Raw genomic sequence first — 16,668 nt, forward strand, 5'->3', positions numbered from 1 at the left:
GATCCCCCCGTACAGCGAGCGTGAGGTCGGAACCAGGAGAAGGTAATGTGCCTCTTTGCATACTCCTCTGTAATCCGTCCTATTATAATAGAACGCGGGTATCATTTTTCCGACATATCTGCAAGAAATCAGGTTGTCTGTACTCCACTAAATGAGAGAGAGAGTAACAGAAGGAAAAGACGGAATCCGCTCAATGCAACAGGTGCAACAAATGTAATCGCTTTTATGTTCCTCATTGAATGGTGTACAGCTTTTATAGTTCATTAACATCAATGTTAATTTAAAAAGCCTATGTCTCCTAATTTTAACAAATCAGGAGGGCGATTGATATCACTTGGTCGACTAGGATCCGTTTCATCAGCTCTCAACAACGACTGCTCTATTTTTGGGCGCACGGAACCCCGCGGGACCATTATTTCCGCCCACACAACCAGGGACCATGCATCCTTTTTCCGGACCCAAGAGTGCCCAGTTCCAAGGTTCCACAGTTTCCCGCCAAATCTACACGAAGTGGACAGTAGAAGATGAAGTGTGTCGGCCGTCAAACATACGTGTGACAAAGTAAGCTACTCTGCCGATTCTGTCTTCTTTTATGCCAATGATCCTAGTTCGTTGCCGTATTGAGAGCGTATATCGCGTATAGCGTATCGTTGAGTGATGGATGTGTGGTCTCAATTCAGACACAAACTTCCAACTAGCTTGGACCTCGTCGCTTTGTCCTACTCAGCTAATTAGACCTCTACATCTCTTTGCTGTGTAGATGCAACCTTTGCAACGTTGCTGTAAAAAGGGTAAAAGAAAACACACGCAGTGCGGGGCGCACGAAGAAAAGCTAAAAGAATTGTAATAACAATGACATGCCTGCTTCTGCATATAGTCTTATGCCTTAAAGACCCCGAAAGTAGTTGTTCGGGCTCTTAAAGCTATTGAAATCCGCAAAGTTACACAGCTTATTCCCATATTTTTGGATTTTCATGAAGCCTGCTACATACACTCTTGACTGGTTTCGATATCGGACGACTCACACAAAAAGATCGCACTTCCACCACTACGTGGCCGCGGAAAGCGCCACCTTTAGTCTGAGCACGAGGCGTATATATGTTAGTGCATCAACCTCATGACGCCCAAGAAGGCAAGTCTTGAGACTTCGATGGGGCGTTGGAAGATTCACTTGAGCAATAGTGACTAGTTCATTTGCAATATGAAGATGTGACACAAAAAATTCCAGGAACTAGATGTGGTTCTGACATCCTTTGTCCTTGTTCAGATGTTATCATGATATCCGAAACATAAGGTACCGACACATATTTCATGCTCTAGTCAGTAGTCACGTGCCACTTCCAGATGATGTGTTACCGTTATAATCTAGGCATTTTCACAATTTAAGTCATATCCTGTAGGTTGAAAAAACAAAAATAAATGAAAAATCTTGTATAATTTTTAGTGGCTACTTCTAATTTTGCAGCATATTAGAACTTTGAGTCAGTTCCGATCCAATTTACAGCCTCTGAACTGATCAATCGAACCGATATATATGACTGGGACTTCAAACAACATTTGGGGTACTAAATCCATCCAGCAAGTGAAAGCAGCTCCAGCCGTAGAAATGGACGCTGGCAAGAACTGACGTGAGGAAGCTTCAGCTGGAGTCTGCAAGCAACGGGCCAGGGCAGCCCTCCTCAGTGGAATTCGAGGAAACAGGCCTTCAGCAGGAGACAAGTACCAACTGTCTAGAAGAGCAAAGTGGAGCCCAGATTGTCACCAACACCACTGACTGTCAATAAAGTAACAGCATGTGCGAGTTCAGTGTTCCAGAAAGTGATAAAAGCCTTGTGGCTGAAACAATGGAAATAACACCCACATGTCAGGCATGTTATTCCATTTTGTTTGTCCTAGCAGCATGACTGGTCTTCTTTGAATGCGTGATACTAGAGAAATATTCTGCACTCTTCCAGAAGCTGTCTGCCAGACACATCTGAAAGGGGATGATGTTGAAGCACTCATCAAGAGTGCAGGGTCAGAACATAACAAGTCTACGATTTAGATGATGATGATTCGGGTTTTTATGGCGCATGAGCAACTAAGGCTATAATCTACGATTTAGAAAATCAAGTAAAGTGTCTCCAAATGTCCAAGGAGGGCTTCAGATCGTCTGACAACAAAGTGAACTTTCACACCGGCATTCAGAACATTGCTGCTTGCCTGTTCGCTTTCTATGCACTGACAGAAGGATATGTGCCACATTCAGAACAGTGCAAACTAGGGAAGTACCAGGACCTGGGGTTCAGATCTGATGTGTCGCAATCAACAATTAGCAAGTGTTCGACAAATGGCTCAGTGTGGCCTACCAACGACTGAAGTCTCACGTTGTGCGGCCGGAAAGGAAGCTGTTGCAGGAGACAGTACCACCAGACTTTGTGAACGTGTCTGGACAGAATCTGGCAGTCATAATCGACTGCTTTGAAGTGAACATTGAGCGACCATCAGCACTGCTTCCACGGTGTGAGACGTGGTCAACGTACAAAAGCCACAATACAGTGAAGTACTTAATCAGTATATGTCCAGACGGGGCAGTTACGTTCATATCTGAGGGATGTGGTGGGCGCCCTCAGACAAACATGTAAGGGAGAATTGTGGCATACTGGACTTTTCGTTGCCAGTAAATGTGGTCCTTGCTGACTAAGGCTTCAACATAAAAGACAGCGTAGCCTCTATCGTGGAAGTTCTTCTAAGGAGACGTCGATGCGGTCCTGGGGGGTCGAGCTGCAGTACACATACATGGACAGCGGTGCCAAGTGAGACTGTTGGCGTCCGGTCGTCTCCAGGTGGAGGTGTTGGAATGACTCCTGGACGGCGTGGCCTGGTGGAGGGTGCAGTGGACGTCCTCCTTGGGGGCCTGCCTGGGGAAGGCCCGAGGAGCCGTCAGACAATTCTGGGCTTCACCTTCGGCGGCGTCAGCGGAGAAGGCACTGGGCTTGCCATAGTGGCGGGGCTAATTCTGCAAAGAAGACCGTGGACTGAACTGGGACCCGGGCCGGCTTCTCCATATACAGTTGTCGAGGCTAGGAGGCAAAGAGCAGACAAGAGCTCGGGTTCGTGCCAGAAGCTCCGACTGTTTATTCTGCAGCGGCGCGCTATGCTCGAGATGATCGGGATGATCGATGACGATGACGGTGCCGCTACATGGACCCCCCCCCTAGCGAAGCGATATCAGTGGTGAGTGGTGCTGAGGGGACGAGCCCAATGAACATGGCGACGGGGAACTGGCTGCGGGGTGTCTTCTGGAAGAAATTGATGTGGAGGCAAACTGGGAGGCGTGGTGGCAAGAGACACGTCAACGGGGCTTTCGATGAAGGCCGGCTTCAGCCCGTCAATAGATACCGTGTCTTGGCGGCCAGCGAGCTGAAGCGTGAAATGTTTCGGTGACCGCTGCAGAACCTTGTAGGGACCGTCATATGTGGGCTGCAAAGGCTTTCGGGGCGCGTCATGGCGAATGAAGACGTGAGAAGCCGTTTCAAGAAGGGGGTGGCGATAGGTGAAGGGCTGCGCAGGTGAGCGGGGTCGGAAGGCTGGTAGGGCTTGCATGACCGTGCGCAGGCGTTCAGGGTAGGTTGTCGAGTCGGTATGGACGATTGGCGAGGGATGCGCAAAGAATTCGCCAGGCAGGCGTAAAGTAGTCCCGTAAACCATCTGTGCGGGTGAGCACTGCAGGTCCTCCTTGACGGTGGCCCTAAGGGACAGCAGGATGAGGGGGAGGGCGTCGGTCCAGGAAGCGGGGGATACAGACTTGAGGGCTGTTTTAATCCAGCGGTGTAAGCGTTCAACCATCCCGTTGGCTGCAGGGTTCGTCGTGGGACATGGCTTCGCAAGGTCAGCGAATGTAGAAGTTCGGGTCACCAGATTGTCGAGGCTAGGAGGCAAAGAACAGACAAGAGCTTGGGTTCGTGCCAGAAGCTCCGACTGTTTATTCTGCAGTTCGCGAACTGCCTCTGTGGTGAGCGGACGCTCCTCCAGCTGCTCTCGGAATCAACGCCCCTTCCACGCCGAGCGGCTCGTCTGCATCGTCGTCGGGTTGTTTTTGTGTGTGCCTGCGTGCTCTATAAGTCTGTGGACCAAAAAGTAACAACTGGTATTCGGCTAAACCCAGTAAGTTAATCTTTTTCTTTCTTTTTTGGGGGGGTTTTTCTTAGTTTTACAGGCACACACAAAGGGGTGTTTTGATTCCGAATTAGGCTTACCTCTAGCAGCTGGGGTGGGTAACCGCCCGCCACAATTTCTTTGTTTTTCGGTATTACTTTAGTGTGGCTATAAAAGCAACGTTACGGTTATTTTGGGGGGGTCGGGGGGTCTTTTGAAAGGTGGTTTGAATCTTTCTTTTTGGGTATTTAGTATTTGAGAATTTGTGTTCGTTTTCGCGTGATTAACATTTCCCACGTGGTAGCGGAATTTTCTAGTAGACCGTTCAAAAGAATTGTCGCCCTATGTTATAGTGGTTCTGAGCAACTGTTTTTTCGTGAAGTAAATCTTTTCTGGTAGTTTTTCATCACACGTGCATAGTTACACGTAATAACAGTTAAAGGCTGGTTAGAACATAATATAAGCACTGTAGTAAAGCTTATAGTGTGACCGAGCACCTGTTTCCTTGTCGATTAGCTAATTTTTGTGCATTTTGAATTACACGTGGTCGGACTACATTAGCACTAGTTTGACTTGGTCAAGAATATCCCTGTGCTTTATGTTCGGACATTTTTATTTCAAGTGTACACCCTTGCTTATTGTTCATAACAAAGTATGAGAACTGTCTGCGGTTTCGCGTTTCATTGGTAGCGTTTATTATGAGTTCTCCTGATGATAGTAGAGAAGGGTACCCCTTCACGCCAGCCAATAGGTTAGCTAGATCACCTGTTAGAGCTGAAGAGGGGACAAGTAAAACGAAAAAGAGAACGTCCCTGGCAGGAGCGTCGCAGAACCAGCAGGTAAACACGGAAAGTGTAAAGGGAGGAAGCAGGGTCATAGACATGAAACTTACCGAATTGAAAGCAGAGTTTCTCAAACTAGAAGCAAACCTAACGAAGCCCGTAAGAGTCGGGTTGGGCAACATCTTTTTGGAATATGAGCGCATAATCCGTGACACTGAAACGAAACTCGTTGAGGCCGTTACGAGGGCCAATATAACGTTAGACTTTAAAAGAGAGGCAGATCAAGTCGTCAAGCAACTCAATGAAAAAAATGAGAAACTAATCGAGGAATGTGCGACAAAGGAAGAGAATAAAAGGATATGCTCTGCTGTTTGAGGAAGCCAAGGAAAGGATAGACGAACTCCAGAATAGAAACACAGAACTGGAGTGCACAGTGAGCGAGATAAAAGTAAGACTGCAGGTTGCTTCCGAGGAAGTAGATGAGAAGCGGAAGGAAATAAAAAACCTCAGAGAAGTTAGCAATGCCGCGAACATCATACGCAGAGACCGTTAGGGATGGCGTGCTGTGCATGAGCTTTCCGACACAAAAAAAAGAACATGTGATGTTTATTCACGCTAAGGAAGGTGCGAGGAACGACGATATTAAAAACAAGATTCAGACCAAACTAGATCCGCTGGCACTAGGTATCCCGGAGGTCGAACTTCGAGATATTAAAAGTGGAGGCATACTGGTAAAGGCTAAAACACTAGAAGGCCTTCAGGCTATGGCCAACGCCATGGTAACTGATAAGGAAATAGACAGTATTGTAAAAAGCTCGTTTCCAAAAGTAAGGAACACCAGATTAAAGCTGTGGGGTGTTGAAGGCAGGCTGGACGCAGCGATTTTGAGGGAGGTTATTAACGTAAAAAACGACTTGAACATAACTGATGATGAATTTAAAGTATTGAATCAGATCAAACAGGGAGCGTATACTAACTACCTGGTGGAGGTTAGTCCCGAGAAGGCGGCAGTAATGATTAGTAAGGGACGGCTGCACACGGGGCGGGCCTCGTGCCGAGTGCAAGAGATCTTAAACATCAGAGCGTGTTATCGGTGCCTCTCGTATCAACACGGGACTAGGTCATGTACCGAACAAAATGCGAGATGTTTCAGGTGCAGGGACGTGGGGCACCTGGCGCGACAGTGTACCCGAGCACGGGGTTCCGACCTTTGTGCGGCGTGCCAACGAGAGAACGTCCTTCGTGGTGCGGCACTTGGGGTGGACCATCCATTCGGTACCACTAGGTGCCCTTTGTTTAGAAGGGAAGTTAATAAAATGTGCACTAATGTTGAAAACAGAAACCAAAGTTAGATATGATAGCATTGTAAAACGTATGGAATTGGTAATAACCACTATAAATATAAATGGTACACTTAAAAGTTTTACAGTTTAACGCTGATAGGGGTAGGGCGGCCATGGAGGCTATGACCCAATTTTGTATTGAGAACCAGGTGCATGTTGCACTCGTGCAGGAGCCTTTGGTTTCTTCAGAATTTTTTCTGCCTCACGGCACTAGTATGATACGCTGTACCACCGGAGCAAAAGTGTGTGTCGTTATTTTTGATATTTACGGGGACGTGATGCCTTACATGGTCAGGGAGGATTTGATAGTGTTAGTCATCACATTTGGGGACGTTGAGCTTATACTCGATAATGTATATATTAGCCCCACAACGGCTATGGCGACGGTGCTGCACGATCTGAACCGTATCAATCGTACGTTTCAGAACAAAATGTTACTTGTGTTGGGTGACGTTAATGCGAAACACCAACTATGGGGTGGTAGTAGAGAGGATGACAGGGGTGAAGACCTGTTTGATTATATACTAGCTAATGATATGGCCATATTAAATAACCCCAATTCTCTGTCCACATTCCCCTCCCGGAATGGGGATTCATGGATAGACGTATCTCTTGTATCGGAAAAGGACTTTGATAAAGTTGGTAACTGGATGGTACACGATTTAGCGACAGGTAGCGATCATCGATTTATCACATTTATGTGTTTTGAAAATAAAGACCCAGGTAGAATTCAGTTGACGGCGACAGGTAGGAAAAGATGGATTCAAGATATAGTTGGGGATGACTGGATAGCGTTAATCAGAAGACAGAACATCAGGCAAGTTAAAAAGTTAGAGGAGATAGTAAATTTTTTACAACAACGAATAGAACAATTTAGAGTTAGGCACTTACGATGGGTTAAGAAAAGAAATAGAAATGTCGAGTGGTGGTCAGACGAGCTAACCGCTATGAGAAAAAGGGTGCGCGCTATGCGCAGACTATTTCAAAAGTCACGGGGGATTTGAGAATGGTATATAAAGACAAGTACTTTCAGTTATTTAATGCTTACAAAGCTAGTATTGATAAAGCAAAAATAGATTTAGTCAATAATAAAATTAATGGCATGAGCCCTGTAATGCCCTTTGGGCAGATGTACAAAGAATTTATGGGAAAATCTAAACACAAGATATTTATACCGGCAATTATGCGGCCAGACGGAACCATTACGAAAGATTATACAGAAACATGCTTGGCTATATTAGAATCAATTTATGGTGTTAATCATAATAATTATCCAGCACTAGCATACGCTCATTGTACCCGCATTGGTTGGGTAGATACAGATTATATAGATAAACCATTCGGAGTAGAGGAAGTTAATCACGTCATTAAAACGTTGAATAGGCGAGCAGACAAGGGACTAGATTTTTTTAATGTCGATATTTTAGAAACACTGCAAGGTATCCATGCTAACTTTTTGACATGGATTTTGAACAAAGCTTACTTACTCGGGGTCTTCCCAGATGCATGGAAGCAATGCAAAGTTATATTGATACCTAAAAAGGAGGGAGGACAGCTTAGTTCTAGAGACTTTCGACCAATCAGTATCTCAATGGGAATTGGTAAAGTATATGAAAGGCTTTTACATGGTAGACTCGAGGCTTTCTTATATAGCAATAACTTCTCTACGGAAAATCAATATGGCTTCTATCATAAAAGATCGTGCACACTTGCTTTAGACCACATCATTTCCTCCTTGATCCGTGTGAGGCATTGCGGACAATGTGCAGCACTGTACGCGTTGGACGTATCTAACGCATTCAGATCAGTTCGCCCACAGCATATCATGACCAATTCGGCCGGTACTAATTTTCCACGAAATTTACTCACAACAGTATGCGACTTTTTGAACAATAGAAGTTACTTGGTAATGACAACTCATGGGAACGTAGGGTTGAAGGGCGTGTCTGGATGTCCCCAGGGGTCGCCATTGAGTCCCATATTATGGAACATTGTGATTAACGAACTTTTGTCGAAGGAGATGCCGGAAGGGGTTAGTATTTTTGCATACGCAGATGATATTACTGTCATAGTGGAGGGTAACACCCGTAAGGACGTTGAGAGGAACTCACAGGACGCAATAGATTTTGTTGTTCAATGGGGACAGGATGGTAAAATAGAATTTAATCCCAACAAAACGAAGGCGGTTATGGTGGCGAGGGGAACAAAGTATGCAGGACGCCCACCGGTCGTCAAAATGGGAAACAGATCAATTAAATTTGCCACACAGGTAACTGTGCTCGGAGCAGTCATTGACAATACTTTACGCTTCATACCACATTTAGAGAAAGTAAAAAATACGGTGGCTGACTTAACCCTCGAGGTAAATAGGCTTTGTGCAAGGCATAAAAAGGAGCGATTTAGATTATTCCATTCCATCTACAAAAAGTGCATCGAGCGCATAATCTTATATGGGGTGGGCGCGTGGTTCAAAGAACTAAACAATTCACACATGAAAAGAAAATTGGAGAGTATTCAAAGAATCCCACTATTAAAAATGTGCAGGGGTTACAATACGGTGCCAAATGACATCTTGCCTGTGGTGTGTGGTACGATCCCAATTATGCAGAAGGCGTGGGCGGAATGGGTATTTTTTAATATTTTTCAGGCCCATAAAGAGATACACGTTGGGGACAGCGTCATTCAGCCCGACGAGGTAGATAAAGATTTCTCGATTTGGGCTTTGCATCTATTGGAGCGTATATCGATACCTTTTGACAGAAATGAAAAAGTAATACCACAATTTTGGCAATTGTATACTGATGGATCTAAGGGGGAAGGTAAAGTGGGTGTGGCATTTTGTGTGATTGGAGGGGGACGGGTGGAACGATGCGGTAGGGTTGCCCTTCCGGCCCATGCGCCGGTTTTCGAGGCCGAACTGGCTGCCATGGTTATTGGTATAAGGGATGTCCTCCAAAGTGGATATAGAGGACCGGTACATGTATATACGGACAGTTTATCTCTCCTACAGTCCTTAAGCAACTTAGTACACACTAATTTAAGAATACAAGAACTAAAGGAAATGGTTAAAGCTGCTGAGCCCGGAATAACTTTCTTTTCTCACTTTGTTTATGGCCATACAGGTATATACGGCAATGAAATCGCTGACACATTTGCCAATGAGGCGAGGGGGGGTCGGGTGGACTGGCCGGTTCCCTTCTCTAAAACTGCTATAAAAAATATCATCTACGAGGAGGCACTTAGAAAATGGCAGGAGAACTGGGAGAGGGTACAACATTGGATCAAGAATTGGATCAGAAACATCAGAAAGGACCTCCCACTGGTACCGGACTATTACATCACGCAGGTGTTGACGGGGCATGGGGGCTTCCCGGCATACCTCAGGCGGTTTGGGCTCCGGGACTCGGCGCGATGTGGTTGCGGCAAGGAGGAGGCTGATGTAGAACACTACCTTTTTGAGTGTTCGGAGACCCGGGGTCCGAGAGCGGAGCTCGCGAGTGTTTTGGGGGGGCCCCTGGTAACCGAAAGACTGACTTTCCTGTTGAATAGGGGTGGTGCCTTGCCGCCCCTAAGAGAGATTGCTGTCAGAGCAAATGACATGTAGTTTTTTTTTTTTAAATGAGATTTTCTTGCCATTACCCGGGTTGAGGCCCCAATCAGCCGCTTTCGGTTTCTGGGGGGACCGGGGCGGGGCTCTGATTGATTACAGGGCCAGGGCATGCCATGGGGGGGGGGGGGAGGGTAGATGTCATCAGGCCAGAACCTTGCAAGCTCCTGCGTGTCCGCACGCGGGGCACAACTAGCATGACAATACAACATCTCTTGATAACAAAAACGGAAAAATAACAACCCAAGTATGTGTAGCTTGGTAAAAGGTGTAGTCTGTTGTTTGGTAAGCCTGAAACGACCATAGGATGGTGCAAGACACGCCCAAGGGGCCTCCTCCCTTCCCCCCTTGAGCGAGGCGCTCCCCCCATGGCTAGCGGCGTACAATCAGGCATAGCGATCAACCCCGATGTTTTTTGTGTTTTTTTTACATGTCAGTTTTCCGTAATGTTTTTTTTTTTTTTTTTAAGCTTTGGCTGATACAGTCGTGGGTTGCCGGGGTCCTCTTGGGGCGCCGCGGGCCGACCTCGAGGGCTCACGGGAGATCACTTAACTGAAGGTGAAACGGTGAAGTGGGGAATGTTGGCGAATGTTTGAATGGCGAATGTTCCGGTGGTATAGGTGTCTCTATTCATTTACATTGGGGTCCTGCACGTAGGTTTTGTTTTCCGCCGGTGGGGGTGGTTACGCGCGAGCTGCCGGGCGCAGGGGACAGACCTGTGTGCAGCATGCCAGCGGGAGAACGCACTTAGGGGGGCGGCACTCGGGGTGGACCACCCATTTAGCACTACTAGATGCCCGCTTTTTAGAAGGGAGTTAGACAAAATACGTGGTAATAGCGAATATAGAAGTCAAATTTAACTGCAATAGTCTGATAGAACGTTTGGACGTTGTAACGACGTAGAGGTTAAGTCCCCAAAAGTAATAGATTTCATTGTACAATGGGGACAAGATTCCAATATCGAATTCAATCCAAAGAAAACGAAGGCGGTTCTTCTTGCGAAGGGTAGTAAGTATTCAGGGCGCCCACCTGTCGTCAAAATTGGGACCAACTCAATTAAATTTGGCTCGCAGGTTAACGGTGTTAAGAGTCGTTATCGACAACACACTCAGTTTCCTACCGCACCTGGATAAAGTGAAGAACATCGTAGCGGATTTAACCCTCAAGATTAATAGGTTGTGTTCTCGCCATAAAACTGATCGGTTTCGACTATTTCAATCGATTTACAAAAAGTGCATTGAGCGCATCATCCTATATGGTGTGGGCACGTGGTTCAGGGAAATTAAAAATGTGCATATGAAAAGAAAATTGGAGTCCATCCAAAGGATTCCTCTGCTAAAAATTTGCAAAGGCTATAATACTGTTCCTAATGACATCCTGCCCGTCGTCTGCAAAACAATGCCAGTCATGCAGAAGGCATAGGCTGAATGTTTATCTTTTAAGATTTTGCAGGCCGGGAGAGCGATCCAGTTGGGTGATAAAGTTATCCGCCCTGAAGAAGTAGATAAAGACTTTCCAATATGGTGCACGCATCCTTTAGATAGGATTTCTATTCCCTTCGATAGAAAGCAAAACGTCGTACCCCATTCAGTGCAGTTGTACACAGATGGCTCAAAGGGGGATGGTACGGTTGGTGCAGCTTTTTGTGTAATGAGGAGGGGACAGGTGGAGCGGTGTGGCAAAGTGGCGCTTCCATCCCATGCGCCAGTCTTCGAAGCAGAACTAGCAGCCATGTATATTGGCATACAGGACGTTGTTCAAAGTGGTTTTCGAGGAACAGTACACGTTTATACAGATAGCTTATCGCTATTACAGGCTTTGAATAACGTGGCTCACAAGAATCGCAGAGTTCAAGAACTAAAAGAATGCATTAAAACTGTTGATTCTAGAATTCTTTTTCTATTTCATTTTGTGTATGGTCACTCGGGAGTATATGGTAATGAGATTGCGGATACTTTCGCCAACGAGGCGAGGAGGGGTCGGGTGACCTGGAGCGTGCCCTTGTCAAAAACTACGATAAAAGTTATGATTCATCAGGAAGCAATCAATAGATGGCAGAACAACTGGGATATGGTGCAGCACTGGACCAAAAATTGGGTCCGGAATTTAAAGAAAGACCTCCTACCAGACCCCGACTATTATCTTACGCAAATGTTGACGGGACATGGGGGCTTCCCCACGTACCTTCGGCGGTTTTCCCTCCGAGACTCGGCGCGGTGTGCTTGTGGCATGGATGGTGCAGACGTCGAGCACTTCCTATTTGTATGTCCTGAGACCCGGGTCCCGCGGTCGGCACTGGTGCGTGTCCTGGAGGGGACCTTGGCGCCCGAGAGACTGATATTTCTGATGAAGAAGGGCGGCGTCCTACCGCCCTTAAGAGCGATGGCGGCCATAGCAAATGACATGTATTCTTTTTTTTTTATTTATTGAATGTCATGGCCATTTTTATTTATTTTTTATATAAGCGCTCTGTCTTGGTCAGTCGCGGGTTGCTGGGGTCCTCTGCGGGATGCCCCGGTCTGACTACGTGGGGTCCTGGGTTCCTTCGTTTTTTCTATGCAAAATGGGGGAGCGGGGTAGTTCGGAGCCGGGTCCTCCACGTGAGTGGGGGATGTCCGATTGCCGGGCTGCTCCCCTTGCTACCCTCATAGTAACAGTTTAACGAAGTGGCTGCACCAGTGCGGAGTGGGGCTGTCGGGGGGCGTGGGGGGTCCTTTGTTCTGTTATACCGTTTTTAGTAAATATACATTTATTGTTTCCTCTGGTTGACAAGAGATCTGGAATTGTTTGGCAAGTGGCGCTCTTATGTCGAAACGGCGATTAAAGGTCTTTCTTTTTTTTTTGTGTGTGTCTATTTATCCGGAAGAACTTGATGTATCCGGGGAAAAAATGTAAGTCATCTTTGTTTTGTGCTATGTAACTTATGTTCATATGATGTATAAATGCCGTTGTTTTTGCCTGGTCCCCGTTCCCCTGGTTGTGGTTTCGCGGCTATTTACCTATTCCTTTTGTTTCCTGTTTCGTCATCTTTCTTGCTCCACTAACCCTTGCTCAGGTTCTTGTGCTTTTCTTAGCTTTTTCTTTTTCTATGAGGCCCAGGTCTGCGATACCTTGTGTGGTGCGGGCCTGGGTCTCTCCTCCCTCTCCTCTCTTTTCTGAAAGTAATGTTTATTCTGCAGCGGCGCGCTATGCTCGAGATGATCGGGATGATCGATGACGATGCCGCTACACAGTTAATGGATGGAGGCGACGTCTGGCAAGGGGAAGAGGTGCCATGTAGCTGTGGCAGTGGTGATGGCGTCGCTAGCCAGATTCAGATTTGTCGGTTATAGCGGGGGGCCGCCATTACAAAAGGAGGCTGGGGCCAACTTCGCCAGTCAAGATGGACGGTGGTGCTACAATGATTTTTAGGACTGTGTTCTTGATACGGGACCTCCAGTTGCTGTCTACCCCATGCCTACAGTACAGTACCCTATGATTGATTTTTAGGACTGTATTCTTCATACGGGACTCTGGTTGCTGTCTATCCCATGCGTCTGAGGTGTGCGCACTGGTGTGTGATGCGATACAGTGAAGACTGTATTGGTTGGTGTCCCTGGTGTGAGGTGGTGTTTTTCTCCTGGGACTTGGACTGTCGTTTCCAACCGCCTTTGTCTTCAAGTTCTTTGTTGATTGTTTGTTTGTGTTGTTATGAAAGTTAATTTGTCTTTTTTTTTTAATGGTAATAAAACGCCCCTGAATGAGCTAGGCCTATTCCTATTTTCCCCTACTTCTTCCTGCTTCCTTCTACTAACATCTATATGTGTCTTTTACTTTGCTTAGCCGTCCGTTTACTCTGAGGCCCAGGTCTGCGATACCTCGTGTGGTGCGGGCCTGAATCTCCCTTTCCTTCCCCTCTTTGTCCTTGAGTTTAATGTCGTACGGTGTGAAGGGGTGTGTTTTATGTGCAGACTTCACAGGCGCATTGTATTGATATTTCCGCATTGACACAAATGTGCACGATATGTCAGTGATCACAGAGGATGCCAGCTTGTCTCGTGCCCGGCAGCAGATCCGGGTATAAAGGTAATGACGAACGTCGGCATTTTTTCCGGCCTCCACGTGACAGCTTTAAGCTATGGGAACTTGCGATTCCACGTGCAGGCCTGAAGCGAACAGACAAGTCACAGGGATGCGATCTTCATTTTCACGCGCAGCTGTGGAGACTGAGCGCTGCACGTGGAGTTTGAAACCAGGGGCTATCCCTCAAGTGTTTCCAAATCTACCGGCATGAATGTCGAAGCCGTCACCGAAGAAGCGAAGACTGCCGCTAAAAACGGCCTCACAGGAGCCATTGAGAAAGCGACCTAGGACATCTTCAAACTACGATGCAGACGATGAGATGTTGGCAGTGCTTGTACATTCCCTAACCTTCAGTGAACTCACCAATGCCACGAATGTGCATGTGAAACTGCCGAACACCAGCTGGAGCTGGACAGTGCTACCAGACAATGAATGTGTACTGTACGCACAAGTAAAGGCTGCTGAAGATATAGTCATCATCGAACGGTGTTTAGTCGTTGTTGAAGACATCAGTTTCAAAGTGAATGCTCTTGGCAAATCTGTAGACTTTTTGTATCACAGCCGTCCAAAATGCTCAGGAACTGGAACACGCTCTTCTTTCACTTAATGCATATCTAGTGTGCAAAGGTACAGGCATGAACAATGTTGTGTCCCACAGTAAAGGGTGTGCAGTACTGTTTGAGAATTGTAGAAAATTGAGAATACAATTGTTGCAACAAGGGTAAAAGCTGTCGGATCCAGCATCCGGATACCCTCCGACAGAGGGCGCGCTGGGCATCCGACGAAGGCGATGGGGGCGTGACCAAATGAGATAAAAGCGGGGGGTTCGTTATCTCGGGAGGCTCTTTTTGGTTTGGATTGCGAAGAGAGACAATAAATCTGGTATGTGGTCTGTTTGAATCTGCTTGTGTGCTGCTTGTTCTTTTGCGCGCGGAACGGACGGGTTGACGCCCCGAGGTTGTGGGAACTTAGGTTTCCACAACTGGCGCCCAACGTTTGGGGTTCGAGCCCGTCTGTTCCGTGGCGGGGAACACGCTGCACTGTTTGGTTGTACTAGTTTTTGTGTAGTTGAGTAGTTTGTTGTAGTTTGTAGTTTATTGCTGTTGTTTCTTTGTGTGTGTGCATTTTTCGTGTTTTTTCTTCGAGTTTTTCAGCTCCCACCCGGTGGACGAGCCCTCGGAGCTGATGGCTGACAAGGCGAAGGTGCCCACGCCGCAGTCAGACGCCATTGCAACGGCAGAACTCCTGTCACGCATGACGGAGTTGTGCTCGTTGGTGGTTCAACGCCTGGATGCCGGGTCGGTTTCCCCACCGCAGGCACAAGCGCCTCTACGACTCAACTTACCGGTGCCTACCTTCTCAGGTTACACCGATAAGAAGTCTGTTGCCGATTTCCTGGATGACCTCACCGCCTATCAGACGGGTATGGGAATTTCGGATGAAGTCCTAATCCAACGCATCCTGCAGGTTGCTTTGGTCGGAGACGCCGCCCGCTGGCTTCGGTTGCAATCGGAGTTTACGTCCTTGCAGGACTTCCAGGAGCGGTTCAAAAACGAATTTCTTCCCCCGGATTACGAATACCGTGTCCTAGAGGAATTGCATAAGCGTACTCAACATCCTGAGGAAAGCTTATCTGAATTCGTTCGGGCATTGCAGGATCTGTACAGCAGAGCGGATCCCACTGCAACGGAAGAGCAGCGCGTCGCACGGGCGATCCGTCAGTGCCACCCGCGCTTCCGGCCCTACTTAAGAGCCCATCGCTTTAAAACCCTTGAGGCGTTGGCCCAGGAGGCTCGTTCAATACAAGGCGACCTCCTGGCAGAGCTTGAATACCGGCCCCCTCCGCCCCCGGAGCTAGCGTTGGAACCGCGCTGCGCGTGGTCGGGAGGAGCCGCCTCGGTCGAACGCCTGCATGCAACAGGTTTGGGTGACAACCCCCGTAATTCATACAATGCGGAGTCATCCCACCGAGCCCTAGATCCGTTCCTCTATGACCAGAGGACGATCCCCGCAGGAACGAGCCTTGACAGACCCGTCCCGCCCCGAAGTCGCAGTCAACCTGGCCTTTCAGCTAGCGAAACCCCACGGCAGCGGGAGCGGCATCATCCTGCGCCCCCGCAGCCATGAGCGCCCAACGGCTGTTGGAATTGCGGCAGCCCTGACCATTTTCGTCGGGAATGCCCGCGACAAAGACCGAACACCCGTAATGTGCCATCGGGAAACGGTCGCAGCCGGCGTCCATGAATGCTCGCTCAACGACGTCGGCTAGTTGCGATGAAAGCGAGCAGACGGTTACTATCCGTGGCCTTGATCAGTCAAAAACTAGCTTTGCAAGCGGTAAGATAACGCAAAGAGATGCTTTGGCTCCTCTTGCTTTTTCTGTCCGAGATTACATCGAGGATAAGGAACCAAACATCGCCGTTCGAATTTTGGGTAAAGATTACATCGCCCTTATCGACACGGGAGCTACGCTTTCCCTTATCGGGGATAGTGTTTACGGACATTGTGTATCACGGCATGTGGAATTGCAATCCACAGATGTCACTCTTCGTCTTGCTTCCAATGACGCCGTTCCAGCACAGGCTGCAGTTGTGCTCTGGGTACGTTTGGATGGGAGACGACGAAAGCAGCGCTTCGTGCACCTTCCTGGCCTGGCAGTTCCTGTTATTCTGGGCAGAGACTTCATCATCCGGCAGAAGTTGGTGCTGGACCTGCCCAATGGAGGATACGTGTACCA

At 47.6% G+C, this 16,668-nt stretch overlaps 3 protein-coding genes across 3 annotated transcripts in view; 1 reads left to right on the forward strand and 2 right to left on the reverse strand.

The window, feature by feature from the left end:
- Nucleotides 1-16,668, reverse strand: part of LOC135378401 (very long chain fatty acid elongase 7-like) — a 211,751-nt gene that overhangs the window by 136,752 nt on the left and 58,331 nt on the right. The gene's annotated exons all lie outside the window — the stretch shown is intronic.
- LOC135374835 (uncharacterized) lies at nt 3,211-3,828 on the reverse strand. Its single transcript, XM_064607792.1, has one exon. It carries the CDS (start codon nt 3,826-3,828, stop codon nt 3,211-3,213), a length of 618 nt encoding a protein of 205 aa, XP_064463862.1.
- LOC135378399 (uncharacterized) lies at nt 14,660-16,424 on the forward strand. Its single transcript, XM_064611434.1, has 2 exons — nt 14,660-15,229; nt 15,295-16,424. The coding sequence occupies exons 1-2, from the start codon at nt 15,223-15,225 to the stop codon at nt 16,056-16,058; spliced, it is 771 nt and encodes a 256-aa protein (XP_064467504.1). The 5' UTR covers nt 14,660-15,222; the 3' UTR covers nt 16,059-16,424.

This window comes from Ornithodoros turicata, chromosome 1 (genome assembly GCF_037126465.1).
Source record: "Ornithodoros turicata isolate Travis chromosome 1, ASM3712646v1, whole genome shotgun sequence".
Lineage (NCBI taxonomy): Eukaryota > Metazoa > Arthropoda > Arachnida > Ixodida > Argasidae > Ornithodoros > Ornithodoros turicata.

What these genes read in the sequence shown, in the direction of transcription:
- LOC135374835 (XM_064607792.1), bottom strand. Translation starts at nt 3,828, where the DNA reads ATGGTTGAACGCTTACACCGCTGGATTAAAACAGCCCTCAAGTCTGTA.